General features: G+C 38.4%; 2 protein-coding genes across 2 annotated transcripts in view; both read right to left on the bottom strand.

The window, feature by feature from the left end:
• Positions 1 to 4,059: 4,059 nt before the first annotated feature.
• LOC121528727 (dnaJ homolog subfamily C member 7-like) lies at positions 4,060 to 13,712 on the bottom strand. The gene is made up of 14 exons (XM_041816292.1): positions 13,618 to 13,712; positions 11,473 to 11,561; positions 10,968 to 11,092; positions 10,667 to 10,780; positions 10,455 to 10,529; positions 8,812 to 8,930; positions 8,339 to 8,492; positions 7,856 to 8,020; positions 7,655 to 7,746; positions 7,501 to 7,574; positions 7,272 to 7,418; positions 7,030 to 7,185; positions 5,491 to 5,565; positions 4,060 to 5,405 (listed from the first exon to the last, which is right to left on the bottom strand). The coding sequence occupies exons 1-14, from the start codon at positions 13,686 to 13,688 to the stop codon at positions 5,368 to 5,370; spliced, it is 1,494 nt and encodes a 497-aa protein (XP_041672226.1). The 5' UTR covers positions 13,689 to 13,712; the 3' UTR covers positions 4,060 to 5,367.
• A 3,036-nt stretch (positions 13,713 to 16,748) lies between these two features.
• Positions 16,749 to 21,887, bottom strand: part of LOC121528522 (zinc finger protein 385C-like) — a 112,824-nt gene continuing 107,685 nt past the window's right edge. Inside the window, exons 6-9 of the mRNA XM_041816021.1 lie at positions 19,519 to 19,881; positions 19,198 to 19,400; positions 18,921 to 19,019; positions 16,749 to 17,997 (exon numbers count right to left, since the gene is read on the bottom strand). Coding sequence (XP_041671955.1) covers positions 17,767 to 17,997; positions 18,921 to 19,019; positions 19,198 to 19,400; positions 19,519 to 19,881 — 896 coding nt within the window. The 3' untranslated portion in view covers positions 16,749 to 17,766. The remainder of the gene's footprint in view (positions 17,998 to 18,920; positions 19,020 to 19,197; positions 19,401 to 19,518; positions 19,882 to 21,887) is intronic.

Raw genomic sequence — 21,887 nt, 5'->3', positions numbered from 1 at the left:
AAATACAATAATTCGCTCAAAACTGATAGATTTGAATATTTATGCTTCAAAAATAGGTCAACATGCATTTTTAAAAGACACATGGATCAACAGACTGTATTCAGTTCAAATAAACAAATAACTCGTATCTAAGCTTATGTTTTCATGGTTATGCTGTTACTTAAAAAAGCCAAATGAATTGAAGTAAGATGTACTCACATGCTTATCTTAAGTAATAACACTGTACGGAGGCCTGGAAGTGCAAAACAAAATATTAAGTCTGAAACACTTTAACAAACCTTGAAACAAATTTACATTAACCAAAACATTTTTAATTTCATAAAACAAATTGAAATTAGAAGAAACACTTTTGCAAATGACAAAAAAAGAGCAATTTTAACAACAAAAGTAGTATCTAAAAAGTCAGACACAAAATTGCAAACTCTGAAATACTTTCACAAAACTTGAAACATATTTACAAAGCCCAATACAAAATTACAAGTCTGAAACACTTATTACACAAACATATTTATGTTTCATAATATATATTAAATAAATTAAAATGCCATTTACATTTAACAAAACAAATTTACTGAACATGAAAGACTTTTACATGAGCTGAGACAAATTTACAAGTTGTAGAACACTTACAACTTCTGAAAAAAATTAGCTTCAACAATATGTTACAGAAAGGGAATGTCAGAAGTGACTTAAGTTTCAAGTTTCTTAAAAAAATAATGTAATTGACTTTGTAATTTTGTATCTGACTTTAAGTGTTTTGATTTTTGTGAAAGTGTTTCAGACCATGCCATTTTGTTTTGGATTTTTAATCCCTTTTTCTTAGTTATCAATAAAAGCATTTTGCTTATGCATTTCTTCTCATGGAATGTAAAATTGTTTTGGTTAACATGAATTTATTTCAAGTTGTAAAAGTTTTTCAGACTTTAGAATTTTGTATTGCACTTCTAGGCCACCATAACATTACAGACTAGGTCAAAACCTAGTATATGGATGACCACAACTATCTGGGATGCCTGTTGAAATGCCTGACTGAATTGTGTGTTCTGGCAGAGGGGTTTTTATCACTATTATTATTTTATTATTACCATTTGCCTGATTTATTGTAACCGGTTACTTAAATGTATATAGCTACATTTTCTCCTCTCTCTCTCTCTCTCTCTCTCTCTCTCTCTAAGTGGAGATGAAGCCCTGAGCAACGTCGTCCCTCCCCTCCTGCTTTTCTTTTATCACATCTGATTGGTTAAAAGTCATACACAGTAAGAAATGCACTGACACAGACACATCGAGTTAACCACAGGCCTTATGTTGATGAGGAAGTGTCTTTACACTGCTTTCCACATTATTAAGCAAAGGACATTTTTCTCTTATTTTCCTAAATATTAACGCATATGACAGTCAGAATATTTTTCAAGTCATCAGCCATTAGAACACATTTCAAATGTTTTTTAAACAAACTTCATAAAAAATGCCATTACAAAGCAGCAAACAGGTTTTTTTTGAAGCTGCTGGTGCCTCTGGAGTCCCACCAACTTCAAGGTGGAGGATCATCCAGAGGCTTGCAGTCGTATATGATCCTACTATTCGGCTGCCCTATCCAGTGCTCACAAGCAGAAACAGTTGCAGTGGGTCCAGAAGTACATGAAGACTCATTTTCAAACAGTCTTGTTTAATGATGAGTGCCGTGCAACCCTGGATGGTCCAGATGGAGGAGTAGTGGATGGTTGGTGGATGGCAACCACGTCCCAACAAGGCTGTGAAGTCAGCAAGGTGGTGGCGGAGTCATGTTTCGGGCCGGATTCATAAGGAGAGAGCTGATAGGCCCCTTTAGGGTCCCTGAAAATGAAAATGTGTGAAAATGACCTCGGCAAAGTATATAGAGTTTCTGACACGTTCTTCCATGGTACAAAAAGAAGAGCAGTGCCTTCTGGAGCAAAATTTTCCTCATGCATGACAATGCTCCATCTCATGCTGCAAAGAATAGCTCTGTCATTGGCTGCTATGGGCATGAAAGGAGAGAAACTCATGGTGTGGCCCCCATCCTCCCCTGACCTCAACCCTGTTGAGAATCATTGGAGCATCCTCAAGCTAAAGATCTATGAGGGTGGGAGGCAGTTCACATCAAAACAGCAGCTCTTGGAGGCTATTCTGACATCCTGCAAAGAAATGCAAGCAGAAACTCTCCAAAAACCCACAAGTTCAATGGATGCAGGAATTGTGAAGGTGGTTTCAAAGAGGGGCTCCTATGTTAACATGTAACTTTGCCTGTTAAGATGTTTTTGATTGAAATAGCTTTTGATTTCAGTAAATATTACCTCCTAATGCTGCAAATTCAATGAATGACCATTTTCAGTTCTTTACAAACTATAAAATCTTTTAAAACTCTGTTTTGCATAATAATGTGGAACAGTGCATTTTAAGGTTTATTTAAAAAAAAAATCATTATCATTATGAAGTTTGTTCAAAAACATTTGAATTATGCTCTAATGGCGATGACTTGAAAAATATTCTGTCATTTGCATTAATATTTAGGAAAATAAGAGGAAAAATGTAATTTGCTTAATAATGTGGAAAGCAGTGTATGGTATTGGATTTAGCAGAATGGTGAGGAGAAAATATCCTCACTAAATTCAGTGCTCTTTTTGCGGGAAGGGGATACATCACTACAGGAGGCACAAAAACATCTTCTCAGCTAACACAAGCTGTCAGTGTGGCTCTCAGCTACAGCAACATCCAAGCTCACATCTAAGGCTCTGGGTATACCGGACAAGCCCACTGCAATGATCAGAAACCCATGTTAACAGACTGGGAGAAGAGCAAAAACGTCTTTTCTGTCATGGAAAGCTTTCTGTGTTGCTCTCTGCGCTTGTTTTAACAAAGACACGTTATCCAGTTTAGACAAAACCACCACTGTGGCTTCATCATAGCTAATCACTTTACTAGCAGGCCTTGTATGCAACCAGTCACAACCAGTAACCCTTTACCCCTTAACTATCACATACTAGTACTTATGCCGCAGAAGGTTTGCAGAAGACTGAAAACATCTTTCCCAACATGAAAAGCTTTTTAGGGTTGTTTTCATTCTTTGTTTCATACAGAAACGTGGTCCAGTTCTAATAAAGTGGATGACATGCTAAAGTTATATCTGAGGTATTTGCAGTGGAGGCAGCTATTAGAGGGCTTTCAGTACAACAAACCCAACTCTGTATGGTATGGCTCTCAGTCACTCAGTCAGATACAGACAGAGCCATCTGTAGGGCTGACCTCAGCAGTCAGCTAAAAATGCTTTAAAGATTAAGGTCCAGGAACACTAAATGTAATTTCAACTAATTGCAACTGTACTACCAGCATTATCATTTTTAAAAATGTCTCCTTCAAAGCTATATATTATTTTATGAGGTAATAGAGCAATTATAATTTTATGGTACATTTGCTTTGCTTTCAAGACCCTCTTTGTACATTTAAAGACCAATAATATCTTCAATTCCCAACAGTAAAATTAAAATGAGCAACATAGTTACATTTTGTGCTGATTGTAAGAAAAATGTTACATGATAGAGAGGATGCTGGTACTTTATTTATGACTTTCTTGGAGCATTTTGAGATTGGGCAAAAGACCCTGATTCGATACCACAAAGTAGGTGATAAAGTATAGCATACAAACTCTCATCCTGTATATAAAAAGTAAAAACCGATTACAAAATGAGACATTTTTGCCTTGTATTTGAGACTGTAATATTTCAAAAAAGCCTTAATTTTCACTATAACAATTTGTAAACTTTAAATTATTCTTAAGACCCTGGAGACACCCTGTTATCACATCTTTAACACTGCAATATTTTTGGAAGGGAAAACTCAGACCTACATAAGACACTCAAATAAGGTAAAAATGAAGCACTTCCTTAGAGCTTTACTAAAAAGATGCTTTACTTTAAATAGAAAGAAACATAAATTCCTGAATCAGAGCACATGGATAAATTTCACTCTTTTACTTAGCTATAGTGGAATGGTAAAGGATTAAAGTCCAATTAAATAAATAAATCATACAACAAAACCCCAGCATTACAGTAAAAGATGAGCCTTTATTTTCACAATAAGAAAAGCATGTCCTGTTAATACTGTGACACTTTTTAAAAATGATACATAGATTAGTGACAACAATTAAGAACAGAAGTTTCCAACCTACTATCAGTCCCCCTTTAAAACAGGTAGAACAGGTAGGGGAAGGGCTGTACTGACAGAACATGCATGACAGGTAAAGGTGGATGATGAGGTCGGATCACTGGGTGTGATCGATGACAGGGAAACAAAATTCTGTCTTTGATGTTGTGAAGGGGCTAAAGTATCACTTTGAATTTTACATACTGGCCATAAGAGAGATTTTCCTTTGAAAGAGAAAAAAAAAAGCCATACAAGTGAAGTTGTGTTTTGGATGTGTCTCGGAGGGTTTATTGATCTGTTTATTCTAGTAAGGCACCACTTTGGATGGGTCAGATGGACAGATGTGTGGTCCATGCTTTAAAGAAAAGAAACATCTGCGGGAGAGTGTAAGCTAATTCTGGCCTATTTAAGGAGGAAATTTACAATCTGAATAAAAGGGAGGATGTGAAAAACATTTACACAAAATGAATCTAGAAAGATGACTAACACTTGCATTCTGCTGTTTAAACTTCAGAATATACAGTATAATAAATATAAATAGACCACAGGAAGACTGAAAGAAATGTTTATGGAAACAAAACGATTTACATTCAAGTCAAATATACAATGCAGCATGGAGAAAGGTGAAGAAACAAAAAACCCTGCAAGTCAATTCTATATTTGGCAGGTGAGCCAATAAAACCAGGACACACTGGCATGAGGCTGGAGTTGTCCTGAACAGGCTGTCCTGAGGTCAGATTAGACACTGAATTCACAGTACACTGACTCTTGTTCTATAGAGACATGCTGTCAAGAAGAATCTTAAAAACTTAAACCACATTATGTCCTCTAAAAGTAATCGACCCATGATGCCTCATTTTCTTACATTTCATCATTTTGGTGATGTTGGGAACATTTTACAAGATTCTAATTTGTTTAACATTTTGATTTTGGAAAAGGGAGCATGCTATTTGAAAAAAAAATCTTCTGTATGTTTTATTTACAATATTAACTAATTACTGAACCCTATGAAATATTATCCCTGTGTTTTATTAGCATTAACATGTGGAGTAAATTTAGGAGTGAATGCAAAATTCAAAAACCTCTTGAAAAAGAAAAAAAGAGGACATTTTTGCGAGACACTCAGGAGTTTGAGCACCAGGAGGTGACCGTGGGTCCAGGTTGATTTCATCTTCTGCAGGGCTGTGTTTTAGCCGCATGCTGCTTCCTTTAGCCAAACTGGAAGAAGAAATTTCCAGGTCCAGAGTCTTAGGAGAAAAACAGGAGTTTCAATTAGATGTCGTTGTTTGTTCTTTCATGAATTTAAAAGAGTCAAACTGTCACATGACATACCTGGGCTGGAATCAAAATTGAATCCACCACCATGGCCACCAAAGAAAGCCCTGAAGATGTTGTTTGCATCAAAATCTATTGAGGGAAGAAAATGCAAAATATTGCAGGGTTAGCTGGCGAGAATGTGCCAAAAGAAAGCATTTTATAACTTCCAAAACAAAAAAAGGCAGGATGGAACTGGATCAAGCTGTTTGACATACAAGTTATTTGACAGCAGAGAGAGACAGGGAATGACAGATCACCAGAACTGCGTTCCACTTATTGGGCCTAACTGACGTCAGAGTAGAGCTTATGATTAAAAAAAAAAGGAAAAAAAAAAAAAAACAAGAAACAAACATGCCAAGACGATTATTGGAAAAGTTAAACACGGTTTCAGTTGTTTATACAGATTAATCATAAATCTGTGAGGAAATTAATAAGGAAGTTTAATAATACAGCTGAGACATTTTCAGATTTCCAGATAATAAAGTTATGATGCCTGATACGACACTATTTGCAGTCCGCAACCTCTTCTTTTCTTTTTTTTTAATGTAAATAAAATATGATGCCGTTTTAAACACTCATGAACTCATGTTATAATTTCTGGGGATTTAATTTCATTAATTCGTTATAAAGGGTTGTTTTAAATACAGCACTGGTAATCAGACAAATTAAATGTGGAAGATTTTCTATACACCACCTCCTAAACCTCATAAATGACATTAGGGATGCATTATATTATTGACATGATATTAGGAAAAGGTATGAGCTACACAAAAGAAGGTGTGGGGGTGTTGTGCCCCCTAGTGGCACTGAATGTGTACCACAACCTGTGACAGTTTTGTTTTCAGTACAGACTTGGTATTCTTTAAAGGGAACCTGCACATTTAGACATGTTGATCATATTGGACTGACATTTGAGTTTTTAATATCCAGACTTTACAAAGAAATGCCAGACTTTAAGTGTAGGACACAAAACTGATTCAGACATAAGCTACCATTGTTGTGCAATGCACTCTGGGTAGTGATGTCATATGGCTGCATTGTTCTTCTTCCCACGTTTCCAAATGCACCCTTATCTAAACTACAGAAACCTCTTCCTTGGTTTTTTTTTTTTTTTTTTTGCTAAAACTGCAGTCAGGTTTAATTATAAGGTTTTAAGGATGATAGTCCATAGGAAGATATCATTACCCAGAGTGCACTGCAAAAAATGGCAGTCTGTGAATCACTTTTTCAACTTTGTATCCTAAATTTAGCATTTCAATGTACAACATAAGCATAAACCGATAAATAATAGTCCAGTAAGGTCAGTATTTGTCTTATTATGGCGGGTTCCTTTAAAGCAGAAGCAGCACATGTTTAACATTAATGAATTTGCTTTTTATGACTTAATAAAACGCATGCTTTAAAAATGTGTCCACAAACAACTAGAGAAGCTTGGGTTAGATTGCCCCGGAGGAATGTGTCACCATGTTAACAGAAAGTAGTACATATATATGTTCACTTTCATCCCAACTATGATCAGCAGGTTTACGGTTGAAAATATAGAAAGACAATTACCTCTGCCATCAAAACAGCCGTCATCATCCAAATCATGACCGTTGTCGTAGCGGACCTTCTTTTTTGGGTCAGAGAGCACAGTGAATGCCTCCCCCACCTCCTTAAATTTCTTTTCCTCCTCCTTCTGCACTTCAGGAGTCGCTGCACTGTGACGATCTGCAGGGTGACGATATCACAGAGATGAAAGAAGAACCAGAAAACTAAACTGAAACTGACAATGTTGAACTCAAAGCAGAAGCTACCTGGGTGGTGCATAAGGGCGCGTTTGCGATAAGCTTTCTTGATCTCATCCTCTGTGGCGTTCTTGCCGACCCCGAGCACTTTGTAGTAGTCTTTCCTCTTGCTTTTTTTGAGCTCTAGCTGGGCCGTCTTTAGCAGATGTTTGTGATCTAGATGGGCAAAGTAATAATAAAACATCAGACTTGCTAGTATACGAGGTAAAATGAAATAAAGGTGTTTAAAGCAGCTTACCTGATGTTTTTTCTGTCTGGTACACTTTTTCATAGTCACGAACTGCCTCCTCATACTGCTCCGTGTCCATATAACTATGGGTGAATCAAAGTTTTTAAAACTGCACAAGGCTCAACAACTGGATACATTTAGGCATAGTGACTAAACTACATACCACTGAGCTCTTCTTAAGTACGCCTTGATGTAAGTGTCATCTAGTTTGATTGCACTGCTGCAATCTTCTATGGCTTGATCAAGTTTTCTTAGCTGTAGAGGAGGAAGAATTGATCACACTGAAACACCAGATCCTGAGCACTGTACAGGGTTGATTCTGAGCAGGTAGAGCCAAGGTATGAGTCTGTTTTTGTGATTTTACCTTTGCACCTGCTGTGGCTCGGTTACAATAGAGCTTGGCATTGGTCTTGATGTTGTTGGGGTCTATCGTCAGGGCCTCTGTGTACAGCTGGTAGGCAGCTTCATAGTTGCTGTTCTTGAACGCCTGGTTGCCTTCCTCTTTCTTGGCTTTCAAGGCTTTGGCATTCTGATTTAGGAAGAGAGAAAGGTTTTACAAGCTATTGTTGCACTTCAATGCCCCAACTGTCAAACAGCAGATTTGTGTGAGCAGGCAGTCGCTTGTATGCCACCTACATGGGTGAGTGTGCCTTATTTCATATAAAACAGGGACCTACTTGATAAAGACAATAGTACAAAATGCTTAAAGTGATGATAAAACCTAGCATTCATTGTGTAGGATGATTTCAAGCACTAGCAGAATTTACCATGCAGTCTGGGTTGTTTTACATCCTTGTATACGATCATGTGTAAAAAGAGACTTCAAAAAGGAGAAAAATAATGTTACCCTGCAGGCTAGCCGGGCCTTTTCATGGTCTGGTGCCATGCGCAGAGCCTGGACAAAGAACTGCACGGCTTTATCGATGCAGTCCTCATAGTAGAGACACAAACCTCGGACATAAAGCGCATCTGCATTCGTGGAATCTAGTCGCAGGATATCACTGAAAAGTAGAATAACTTTGAGCAACTACTGAGCATAAAAATCAAATCCACACGTCTTTGAACTAAGACTGATATGACCTTACAATGACATTCAAAATATTGGACACTTAAATGATATAAAATCCAATCCAATCCACTTTATTTATATAGCACATTTTAAAAACATTCAAGTCTACCAAAGTGCTGCACAATAACATCAAAGAAGTCATAAACACTGCTGAAGTAAAAAACAACAAGAGGAAAGGCATAAAATGATGACAGACTTGAAGAAATTGCATAAATTAGAAAAATACACAACCTTACGGGAATTGTTCCTACCTGGCAACAGACTGGGCCTCTGGATATCGTCCCAGCAGAGCCAGACACTCAGCTTTGCGGATTTTGAAGCGATGGCAGGCAGAAGCAACCGCTAAAGCTCGATCCATACAGAACACCACCTGAACCAAGATGAGATGCATACTTGTTTTTAAAAGTTACAAAAATGCTGCATCCCCCAAAAGATGTGGCCTTGGAAACACGAAAAGTAAGAATTAAAAAACTGTTTAATCCCATCTAAGAATGCCTCCTCACCTAACCTGTTTGGCTGAGTTCAAACAAATTTGAGTTTATTTGCAGCGTTAGTTTGTTTCATTTGCGCTGGTGTGAAAGCTGACCACTGAACTCTAGTACACACCGCTTGAAAAGGTGGATCTCAGTCCACTTCCATTCACACTCTGGTGCGGTTCATTTGTGGTGAGAACATCAACTGACCTAACTCAAGAAACATTGACCTTTTTTGGATTAAATCAGCTACCGTAGCCAGAGGAACATATGTTAAAAAACAGACCTGAAAAAGCTTTAGAAACAATAGCGCACACTGTTTTGTCCTCCTCTCATCATGCTTCTATCTCTTAGAGAGAACTTACAAAGGTAATGGACTTAATTGTTTCCAACACATAAACTTAGCCAGCATTTATATCTATTAGTTTACTCTTGGATGAATAATGCAGTCCAAGATCAACTAATGAACAGACACTCTTCTCGCTCTGGCACACACTATGACAGACGCAAACAGACTGTCTGTGCGGCTGATGTGCTCATACCGACATAGCTCTGACTTTTCCAGAGGGTCAGTTGTCTGTTGAGACATCACTCCAAGGAAGACTATGAGCACTCGATTAATTGATGTATTATCGGAAAAATAACGCAAAGAGTGATCAATTCATTAAAAAACACTCATGTCCCCTACGCTCACTGTTGCACACACTCTGGCAGACAGACACATATGGTGCTGATGAGCATGTTGAGTCCATCCCTCTTGTGAACTGCTGTGTTGTTTTTGGGATTTATTGCTAAATATCACCTTCTGCTGCTGTTTAAAAAGTGCAAACTATGTAACTTGGTAACATTATCACGTTAAGATTATTTTTATATGAAGTATGAAATAAAGTTCGCTCCTGGTGGGGTTTTTTTCCCATTAAATCTTAAGCAAGATTTATTTGTGACTCTGAAATATTTATTTTAAAGGTATTTATCCTAGGCCAAAGTGTTAAAGCTGTATGCCAGCATAAGTGTATTCATCAACTGCAAGAAACTGACCAATCAGAGAGCATTTTTCTCGCTCATTACAGACTTTGATTGGCTTGTAAATCCCCCCCATGTGAACATGGACAAAAGTTGAAATGCAACAGTATAACAAATTGCTGCTTGATTTGTGTGAAAATGCCCCTTAAAGACAACTAGGAAGCTCTATCAAATTAATTCTCAGCATATTTGTGTTCAAAAGTCTGTTGGAATTGACTATGGTGTTTCTTTGACCTTCAGTGGAAGAATATGTGTGAACATACAAGGGATTTCATTGCCTTTGTTCCCAGTGTACATGCCTAAGAAATTCATTATTAGTTTATGTTACAAGAGCAATGTTATGTTATATGATAATATGTTATACTTGACTGAAAACAGAAACACAGTGTATCGAGTACCTTCCTGAAATCTCTTTTTTCGAAGCCGAACTCTGCCATGCGTTCAAACTCCAGTAGAGTTGTTGCATTCTTAGTCTGAAATATAAAATAAGTAATCAGCACCTTTTTAAATCAACATTAGGGTCAAGTTTAAGCTGTCCAACACTGTGCTTAGTAAAGAAGTCCATTTACCGTAGAAGACATAATATGACAGAATATTCTTGTGTCCTCACCTCCTGTTGGGCTTCTCTGTTAGCGGGTTCAAGCTCCAAAACCTTCTGAAAGCAGCGGCTGGCTGCCATGGCGTTGCCCAAGGACAAGTGGCATTTTCCTTCACGTAGATGACCCTGCAAGAAGAGAACAGGTGTCAAAAAGAACAGAAGAGTTAGAAACTCAAGAGTGTCTTTTGGGATTAATAAAGTTCTATTTTATCATTTTATTCTTCATCCTGAAAGTTTAAAAGCAGTTTTGAAACAACAAGTGGTCATAAAACCCAAGAGTGAACATGCTCTTCAAAATGCTACTCAAACTTACCTTCATAAAACAGTCGTCAAGCCGCACAGCCTGCTGGGAGTCTTCTAGGGCCTCTCTGAAGCGACAGAGCATCATGAGGGTGGCTGCCCTGTTCCCGTAATAACTGGCATTTTTGGGGCAAGCATCTACAGATAGAGAAATTTGTATGTCACATACATAAAGTGAAATGTAGACACTTATACCAGGGATATCAGGAGGAATATCTGGAGCCTGGGATCAGAAACAGAGTCATCCATGCAATTACAATTAATTTATTCGTTGTTTGGTACAAAAAGGTCAGAAAAACTATAAAAATTGTTGAATTTACAGTTGAACACCATACCCCCCAAGTATCTAGGTTGCCCACTACTCTGTGATATTCAGATATTTATTGATGTATGTTTTTTTGACTAATATCAAAAAAGTACTACAAGGAGATCATAAGCATTTCTCAACAGAAGGACATCAGCAAAGATTGGTCAACGGTTCCTGTGCAGAACCACCCAAGTGGCAAACAATGGCTCACCAATGGCCTTAGTGTAGTAGTTGAAGGCCTGGGAGTATTCTTTCTGACTGTAGAAAGCATTTCCTTGCTCTTTGTAGCCTTCAGCTTGCCTGGATGGAGGAGAGATAGAGAGAAAGACACCAACGTCAGGGTGGATCAAGAAGTTTGTAAAGATAACAGACAGTCCAGGCATAAAGTTAACATGTTACACGGATATCTGAAGCAAGATTGTCTCCAGGGCAAATATTCTTGTGTTGATTTTTTACTTGCCGTCACTGAGGAAAAAACAAACTGATATTAAGTGTTTTGGTGTACCCATTAGAGAATTTCCTTTAAATGGGGCAGCATGTGTGAATACTTGTCCATGGTGTGTTACACCTGGAAGTGGGACAGCAGTGCAGGGTACACTCAGTCCAGAACTAAACATAGCAGTGATATTCACCTGCTGCAGTCTTGTCAAAAGCACCAAGTGTTAACAGGCAATTGAAAAAGGAAAGGAGCTCTACAAAGGCTGCCCTCTCTGGGCTAAAGCATTTTAAAAATGCTGCAAAATAAACAGACCCTTAATCTTAACGGCATCATGTTAAATGTAATCCATCAGTATGAAATACTTGCTTTTGATTGCCTTATTAATGTTTAACATGTCCTAGCAGGCTATTAACACAACCGCCCAGACGGGTTTTAGTGCCACCCTGCATGCAAAAATGATGAAATGTTTCCTTTAAAAGAAAAAGTCAGTCCTGCTTCAGAAGAGGGTGCCAGCAGTTTCAGACATCCCAAAATGTCATGCCAGTTTCATTTAAGTGCCTGTTAGCTTAAAAGTTATTAACTGTTACTGCTGCTGTTTATTGTAGGCTTAGAGAGCTAACTAGCTTAAATCATTACCCTGCTTGTTATGACGCAGCTGTATTCAACATCAAAGATTACTGTTTTAAACCCAGCATATCTTATTAAGTTTCATTTAAGCTGGTGTTTAATGGTATAAACTATTATTAACTACCATGTGGCATATTCTGAATCCGGTGTTTCGCTTTGATGTGCTACCGTGTCAACTGGCGACTTTTCGTTCTAACGCAGTCGTGATTCCTATTTCAATATATGTTGAAAACAAAGACTGCCATCGTTAATGCCTCTTGCTATTCTTCTGACCATGCAAAAATAGATTCCTAATAAATCTCTCTGGAGGAAAAAAGACTCACAGAGTTATTCGCGAGGACCCGTTAAGTTTTCCACAGCTACCGTTACTACGACAACCAACATTCAACTAAAAGTCGTCAATTAACACGGTCACTCGATTAACCGTAACACCGGAAGGTGCTATTATGTCTACTATAACTTCCAGGCACGTGGCACGTTTTAAATTAAAATCATGTGAGTGAACAACACTTACAACAAACTGATACCAACTAAGGTAACATGGGTCACGTGTATGAAAATACACCAATAGTATTTAAAGTGTCATGTTAATGAGGGCAATCCAACCTGAGAGGTACATTTTATTGGTGTCAATGAATATGACACCCAATACAATATTAGCAAGGTAATTTGGTTATGTGAGAAGGAAAACCAAGATGTCCCTGTACATTTTTATAGTTATATAATCCGAGTAACTTTATCTGGTGGTATGAGCAGCAAGTTTAGCTAATGCTATCTGGCTGCCTCCCACGGAAGTTTCTCGAAGGAAACGAACAACTGCTAACTAATGAAAAAGGCTGGTTTCCGAACATTTAAATTCTTATTCTTTCGATGTTTTTCCATAAAAAAATATGTCATTTTTAGTCAGCGCGCCTCGAGAGTCACTACATTTTGGATTGATGTAGAAGCGCGTTAAGACCCGCTTATACAATGGTGTCTTTTCTTGTGAAACGTAACCTATGCTGGGTAACGAAAAGTAAAAACTTTAACAGATGAAGAATTGGTTGTCCATTTACAGGTATTTAATCCACAATAACCACCGCGCATGACAATAATACAAACTAAAAAAAATGAAATGTAGAATTTATAACAGCTCCAAAACAAGCTAGCCTAGTTAGCTTGTCATCGTGCTGATAGCTTCGCTGTTTCGGAGTCTATTCAGAAAACCGCGGAATAATTCTGTCCAGTAACTTAATGTTGATTTTATAAAAAATTAGCAGTACAAGAGACAGACATTATTTATAACTTTACCGTTCAAGGTCCTCCGGGGTGCGGATTTGAGGTTCTGTGTCCACCGGCACGTCGATGTCAACAGCTGCCATTTTTTCTGGAAAGGACGAACATGAGCTGACGTCACATCCGGTAACTAAAGCCCTTTTTTTCCCCTTTTTTGAGGTCATGAAAAACTGGGACAACGCCGGACTTAGCACAAAAATATTTTTTTCCTTTCAAAATGAAAGGCATGTTATATTCTATATCTTAATATTGGTATTACATGCACATACATACGTTTAAATAAATATGCACAAAATCTGCTATAAAACGCCTTTTATCGTCAGCAGTACTGTTATTTATCATTCCATGACCCGACATCCATACATTTGTAGAAAACATGGTAGCTCACCTGACAGTGTGCAGCTCCACATGCTCGTATGCCTTCGTGGTGGTCGGATCACTGCTGCTACCAGATTTTTGCATGTTAAAGCATCCAGAAATAAACAGTTCGACATGTTGTGGCCGGTAGTTTAGTCAAATGATGTCCATACCAGCAGATGAAAACCCATGACCCTCTTTCAAGAAAAAAAAAAATGAAAGAAAACAAATTAAGTCTGTCTTATTTACAGTTAATCTCTTTCTGTAATCCACCAATAAGAAAGAGATTTGGATGGCATTACAATTTTTTTTTACTAGGCCTACAACTTTAATAAAAAAATCATGACGACAGTTCGTATGTACAATGTTTTGCCTGTCTGATTTATATTTGGGGGAAAATGTGCTGACATCTATTTATCTGACCTACAAGATTATCATATCCAGCAGCCCTTCTGTGCATAATACCACTAGAGGGCACTGGAGGATCATAGACAACACATCCCTATGGCTGGGGTATGGCAGACTGCAGGGTCTTAATGCATATGATGTTGATCAGTAAATAGAATTATGTTGGAAGGATGGCATAGATATTAATATATATAAAAAGACTTGCCCACTCACAACAAAGAGGGATCAGTTTTTTTAAATGTGGTCCAAATATGTCTGAAAAAGCTCAGTTTTAAATAATTGACCTACATGCTTGGCGGACATCCATTCATCCATTTTATTTTACTCCTTTCTCCCATAAACCAAGTACATTTCAGTTTTTTTCTTGTGAGATTTCAATTTATTCATGTTGTTTTCTTAGGATAACAATGCTGGCGTTCCCTTGGTAATGAGTGAATGTCTCAAGATCTTAAGAAAACTGAATTTAACTCTTTTTTATAACAGGCAGACAAGCACTGTTATCAACAACAAATGAGATAACACAAGATCTTGAGAAAATGACCTAATATTCATTAGCGAAAGAATAAATGAGCTAAACCTTCAGAAATCACAACCTAGATTACTATAAAAGTTCAAGAACTTAAATTTTCAAATAAAAATGTTGCAGTGTGGACCAAAGACTTATCTAAATGAAGGCGCAGGACAGAACAAACACACTTTAAAATCGCATCATTGCAGAATCAATTGGAAGGCATGCGTGCATATTTTATTTTGCTCTATTTTCCCATAATAACATCAAAATTTTGTTTTCTTGAGATCTCGAGAAATTCACATCTCAAAATCAGTACACCAAAATTGTTTTCCAGAAAACAGGAACAATTCAAGTCAAGACTTCAAGAAAACAACTAGAATTTAGTTGTTATCATGCACAACAGAGTAAAATAAAACATGAATGTAAGGCTACCTAATTTTTTCCCAGGCACGCTAAGGCATTGAAAAAAATCAAACTTGCTTGCTAAGACCCAATAAATAGCTTTGTGGCCCACTCTTGGCCCTGACCCATAAATGGCTTCCATAAACAACAGTTTATGTTTACCTTCTTCTCTAGATGAAGTACTTCTCTATCAAGCTAAGTCAATAGTCAGCATATGCTTCTATTTTTTAAATTTATTTAACCTTTATTCAACCAGACAAAACCTGTTGAGATCAAGATCTCTTTTACAAGGGTCTATGTCTCTGTTTTGAGTGCAGAATCCAAATAAACAGCATGAGTTATGGGGTTTAATAAATGCAGAGGTCCACTAGCTAAAGTTTGCTCTTTCTTAACATCTAGTTGAATATCTTTAAGTAAAAAATGGCATGCCCCAGGGCTTGGCTCTTGGGGCCCTATTATTTACACTTGACACCAACGCTATAAATTAAACTGTACCAAATGAAAATTTTCAGTTATATGCTGATGACTGTCATTTATTGTTCTGCTCCTACACAGCATCAGGCTCACTTACAGGAAGCTTGTGGTGTTGCACAGGACTCTCTGCATGAGTTAAAATAGGTTTTCTTATAGAATCAAACTACCTTGGGTTTTGGACTGATGATCCTCGGACTTCTAAGCCTCATAATATACATATATACAGTACTGTGCATAAGTTTTAGGCATGTTTGGGCTGAAATTTGAGGCCGAAGTAAGGCGTGTAATGGCGAGTATGCCCACCTGAGGGCCCCATCAGGCAGGAAGGAGGATTGACACAACCCAGGTCTTGCTCTGGATGTCTTTGTACATTACCAAGGGCATGGGAAAATAATCTGATGAAAACAAAACAAAAACCGCAGCTTTAGGGCAGAAATATGGGTAGATGTGGTGCTTAAAACATAGCCTAGGGTACTGTTAGGGCTGGTAGGAGGGTTGCCACAACCCCCTGGTTGTCGTGTGTATGTTCTAAGCACCTGAAAACTGTTTGTGGTTACTGGGCGTATTACCAGGGGTGCAAAGGCCTGGACAAAAAATGCTGTTAAGCTCGACCTTGGCTGCTGAGCGACACACGTACATGCCAAATGTGTCGACACTGACTCTGGTCACCCTCCCTCCTCTCTTCAGCCCGGTCTTGTGGGACATCAGGACCTGTGAAGAACCGTTAGTGCTCTACATGCCTAAAACTTCTGCACATTACTGTACATATATACAGCACAAGTACTGTGAGAACGCATCAGTCAACAGGAATATTGAGGTAAGCCTATGCCAACTTTAAAGATGTAAAAATGTGTAAAGAAACAACCCCAGTGTAAAAAAACAGTACTTTTTATAAGACCATGTAGAATACAGTATTTACATTTTCAACACTTAATATTTTACATTATTGCAATCGATGCACAGTTACAATAGTCATTAATTTTTCCAGTTAATACTTAATATATATTGCTTGTAATGATGTAGAACAATCAGGTGAAAGGGGGGGGTGGGGTAATGACGTTTTCATTCAACTCTGTGAAATATAATAGTGACTAATTATTTTGAATTTGGGAAAATCACACAAAAACCTGTCTTCATATTGCACAAAAACAGCATCAAGCTGTTAACATATTTTTATTTTTCTAGCCATCACCATATAATCTTCATTTAACTGATCATAGCAAAGACACAGGAGCTCTGAATCTTATGGTTTAAATAACAGGCTCTCATAATAAGCATGTAATCTCTTATGTTCACATATAGAGTATTTGTAGTGGATGATGGTTGATTGTCGCCTCTTCACACAAGGAGAAAGTCACAGAAATACCATGAACTAATTCATTCATCATTCATCATTCATTAATAAATAATATAATAAAGCATCCAAACCAGCAGCGGCTGTAGATATGTTAATTTGTAATGTCTCCATTACCACAAAGTTATGGATCTACTTGTGTTGTAAAATTTGTTGGTGTTTTAACGAGGGGTTCACATCATCTGTATCTTCATGATTTAGATTTGGCTGAAGTATTTTTAAGCAGACATGAAAAACTGTCCGTGTTCTCTCAGAAAACAACCAGACACTTTCAAAGTAAAAGTTTTAAGCAATAAACACTTACTACCATTTAAATAATTTGCTGTATTAGTCTTTTATTATCTTATAAATAAATCCAAGAGATGCTCATCATTATGGCTTCCAGAGTGGTCCAGACCCCGGGAACATGCACTCCTCAGTTTGTTGTTGAGGGTAAACAGCTGAGTGACCCTTCTTCCTTTCCAAGGGTGGGGCAACTGATCAGTCAGCGCAGAATTCTCAACCCACGCTGTGGATTAGTGCATACTGTTCTTATGACTGAAACCTGCCAAAGTTGACTTGCTGATATTCTGTTTTCGCAGTCACAGCATTGTGTCCTCAAGATGCTTTGTCCTCTGGCTGAGATACACTCATCTGTCAGACCTAGCTTTGTTCATTGCTAGTAAGGAGAGAAGATAATGGGTGCATGTGTAGCCCTTAATGGTCCTGGTGCAGGCCTGAAGAGCGTGGGGCTGATAAGGGGACCCTGGATGATGGCTGTAGGGCCGGGTGGCAGCCGCAGTGCCAGTGGTCCAGATGCCATGGTGCACAAGGCTGCTGGGTTGAGGGGGTTGGTCAGGAACCCTGCCGGCAGGGCCTTGGATAGCTGCTTCTGCAGGGCCAGTTTAGTCTGAAAACAAAGAGAAAGAATTTCAAAATGAAAAAAAGGAAATCTACAGCTGGGCTGGCAATTCACTTACAAAAAGTTAATAATATACTTCCTGTGAAAAGGCTACCAAATAAGGATGGAATGACAGAATACTATAAGAATACTGGGATCACCACATGGTTTTATCATGGTTTTTATAGTTTTACTGAGGCTGAAATCAATTTATGATTTTTTAAAAATTCTATCACACTAGAAATGCAAGATGTTGTGGCCTTAGTGGTTTAAGGTGCGGCCCACGTACGCAGGCTGTCCAAGTTCAAGTCCAGCCTGTGGCACCATTTTCCGCGTCTCTTTCCCACTCTCTTATCCCTGTTTCCGATTCTATCCACTGCCCTCCTCTATCAATAAGGCATAAAAAATGCAAAATCTATTTTTTTTATATCTTTTATATAAACTCTCTTCCTCAGTGACTAAGTCAAACAAAAGAAGTCAAAAGCAGATCATCTCCTCGGCTAGTCAACAAAAGAGTATTGCAATATGTGTGAATTCTAACTTGTTTTTCCAGGTCTCATTGCATTCCCACTAACAGTATGATGTTGGCCTGTGTGAAACAAATGATAAAGGGATTTGAGCTTATATAGCTAGTTTACATTCATCTAACTACTCAGTGTGCTCTGTACACGGCAGGTCATGTTAACTTATTCACAAGAGGCTGTCCCTGTTTTAAAAATGGGAACCACCACTCCCGTCTGCCGCTCCTGAGGGAATGCCTGAGAACTTACAGGTGCAGTGCAGAGGCTACGATAGCTTTTTTGCAGTCACATGACCCAGAGTCAGATTACGGGGCTGGAGTTTCAGAACACTACTGGTATCTGCTGAGTGTATAAATGCATTGTTAATACAGTGCATGAACCACAAGCAATCAAGCAAGTGTTGTGTCTTACCGCTAAAATAGCACTGGGCTGTAGTTTATTATAGGGGGTGAACTTGACCTTGACAGGCTTCCCAGCCAAACGCTCTTTGTGTCTCCTGCTGTTCATGTGCTAAAAAAGGACACAGATAGACAGAGCTGTGACAAAGACTGACTTATAAACAAAACTAGTGTCAGCTTGGGTAGTTTTACTTTCAGAAAACAAAGGGTTTGATATTTCAGGTGTTGAATTTTTTTACTACTGGGGTTAAAATTAGTTGCATTTATAAAACTGAGATACATCCACATACCTGCTTCAGCTGTGTCTCTGAGTTGACAGACACCTGGCACATTTCACAGTGAAAGGGCTGGCTGGATACACCCAGAACCACTCTGGTCTTTGAGCCCATTCGCTGCTTAATTCGTCCATTGGACCTGGGTGATGATATCATCTTAACCCTGCGTTGTGATTGACTGCTGTTGTGACCATCCAGCATCTGTTTGTGTTTAGAGCCTGATTCAGAGGAGGAAAAAAACGTCAGCATTCAAATTCTTGTCAATTTTCCTCCAAAAATTAAAATATTGACTGACTAATCAGTATGAAGCAATTTCAGTAGCACTGTAGTATTTACCACTGCAGTGAGCCTCCAACTGGGAGCTGGAATTGACTGTCACTTTGCACGTGGGACAGTGGAAATGTTTTCTCTTGTTGCTCTTCACTTCCTCCACCTTCACCTCCTCCTCCTCGCCCCCTGGGAAGCCCTGCTGAGTGTCTGAGGGTGATGCTGTACTAGTGGCTGGGCTGCAGCCTTCCATTGGCGCAGGGTCTGAAGATGGATCAAGAGGCTGAGGACCAGGCGAGACCCGTGGAGACAGCGGGGGAGAGTGAGGCAAGGATTCGTCTGTGGGTGACGGCTGTGAGGAAGGAGTGGATGCTGCTGAGCTCCCCAGGACATTTTCTAGTTGCTGCTGTGCAGGTTGGGGATGAACTGGGCCTGTGGAGGCAGATTGAACATGGCAGTTGTTCCATGAGTAAATAAAAAGTGAACAAATCATAAACATACTGATGGAGCAAAAGAGGTGAGAAGAGAGTGGGGTAGACCGGCATCAAAGGCTAAGGTTGAGTGTGCAGCAAAGACTGTAGCCCCTGAAAATGAGGTTCCTGCACCAGTGACTGAGATAATCCGCCAATCATATGGTTCCTTTTGAAAGGCTTGATATATTTTGAAAAATCACATATACCCTACATTATTTATTGTGAAGTAATTACTTTCTAAATGGAGAATGGAGTCAGACTCCCACTTAGTTTGTTGTTCTTAACTCTGTGTTCACACTGGCAGGACTAAAGCTCCGGTAGGTTTCATTCAGAGGCTTACACATTTCATACATGTCTTTTTATCCACAGGAACCTGTACATCTCTAACTGTTAGCCTTGTCACCAGGTGAGGAAGGAGAGACAGCCCTGTCCACTATGGGGCACTCTGTCTTGGAGCGTAATAAAAAAGTGCTGGCACAGCAGTGCCAACCAACTGACTTTCCAAACTGAAGAAAATGTTTTCTTCAAATTTGCTGGCAAATGAATGTAAGTCCACTATGCACATTAATAATCTATTGTAGCTGCGATTTGGTCTTAACCAACCCCTGAGAAAAATATCTCTCCTTGGCTTCTGAATTCGTTGCATGTTTAATAAATTATCAGGTCGAATCGTGCTCTATCAATGCTATTCTTAAAAAATGGTAAAAGTTGCAAGAATCTGGGGTGCAGAAGTTAGATCACATCCCATGTACGCTGCTGGCCCTGGTTCAAGTCTGGCCTGCGGCTCCTTTCCAGCATGCCTCTCCCCTACTCCCTCATCCCTGTCCCTGTTGTAAATAAAGGAATAAAAAGCCCCCAAAAAACATCTTAAAGATTAAAAACTAAAGGTTAGATAGAGGAGAATTATACACATCACTCAGGTGCAAGGCTACCAAAAAAGCTTAAAAGAAGAAGAAGAAAAAAAAACTGCACACCTACCCCATGCCATGAAAGTTTTAATAAACTACAGTTCAATCAAACTTTAATCGATGAAGATGAAGATTTGTGGCATGAAGTGTCCATGACCTTTTCTAAACCTTTACAATTGAGACATCAGCTAAAAGTCACTAAAAGAGCTTCAGAGCTACATTTTCCCATATGTGAAGCCGTTTTATTGTTCAAATTTGTTGAAATATATGTTTCATGGCTATTATGATTTTAGCCTTGTGATCATTTTTATTTTTCTCTTGTTGCCGGTTGTGTGTTTATGACCTGGGTGGCAGACAGTGCTAAATACTGTTAGACAATGTAAATGCAAGACCAGAGAAAGTTAAATTACACCACAACACAACATAAGTACTACAAACAAATGTTTCAAATGCTGTTTTCCTCATTCTTCGGGCCTACTTTCTTAAATTTAGTCCATCTTACCCTGTAATTATACTCTTATCCCTATCCACTCTGTTTTTCTTTTCTTTTTTAGCATCTATGTTTAATTCTAGCATCTTTTCTTTGTCTTCCCACCGTTCCAATCCTCCGTCCCCGGTCTACATCATTACAAAGCCTTTTATGTTGAAGCTCCCTCTGTCACCGTCAATCAATAACCATGGTAACCGCTGAATAAAACAGGCTTATTATCGTGTGGTTAGAGGGAAAATGATAGGTGATGGAAGAAAATAGGAAGAAGAGGATAAATAAAGAGGGAAAACTAGAAACAGTGAAGAAGGGAAGGAGACATTGTTCCTCTGTAGACAATGACATTTTCTATATTGTTTGCAACCTTTGTCAGATTTTTTAAGTTGGTTTTATGTTAGGTCATCCACTCTCAGATTGTAATTCATATGTTCCTAAATGGTTTTATTTTTATATTTTTAATCCTTACTTTTTTCACATTCTTATTATTGTACTATTATCAAAATTATTATAAATACATTTTTATCATTTTATATTTATTTTCTTTTTACACCATTTATTTTCTTCCTTTTT

This window comes from Cheilinus undulatus, linkage group 20, assembly GCF_018320785.1.
Source record: "Cheilinus undulatus linkage group 20, ASM1832078v1, whole genome shotgun sequence".
Lineage (NCBI taxonomy): Eukaryota > Metazoa > Chordata > Actinopteri > Labriformes > Labridae > Cheilinus > Cheilinus undulatus.
This window is presented reverse-complemented; position numbering and strand designations above follow the sequence as displayed.

Bases quoted from the DNA above. Each gene is read 5' to 3' on its own strand.
- LOC121528727 (XM_041816292.1), bottom strand. From the start codon at position 13,688: ATGGCAGCTGTTGACATCGACGTGCCGGTGGACACAGAACCTCAAATC. The intron at 8,021-8,338 runs GTAACATTATTT...TTCCTAAATCAG, and splicing joins AGGCCCGGCTAGCCTGCAGG to AATGCCAAAGCCTTGAAAGC. The intron at 7,186-7,271 runs GTAGCTTCTGCT...GTCACCCTGCAG, and splicing joins CGCCCTTATGCACCACCCAG to ATCGTCACAGTGCAGCGACT.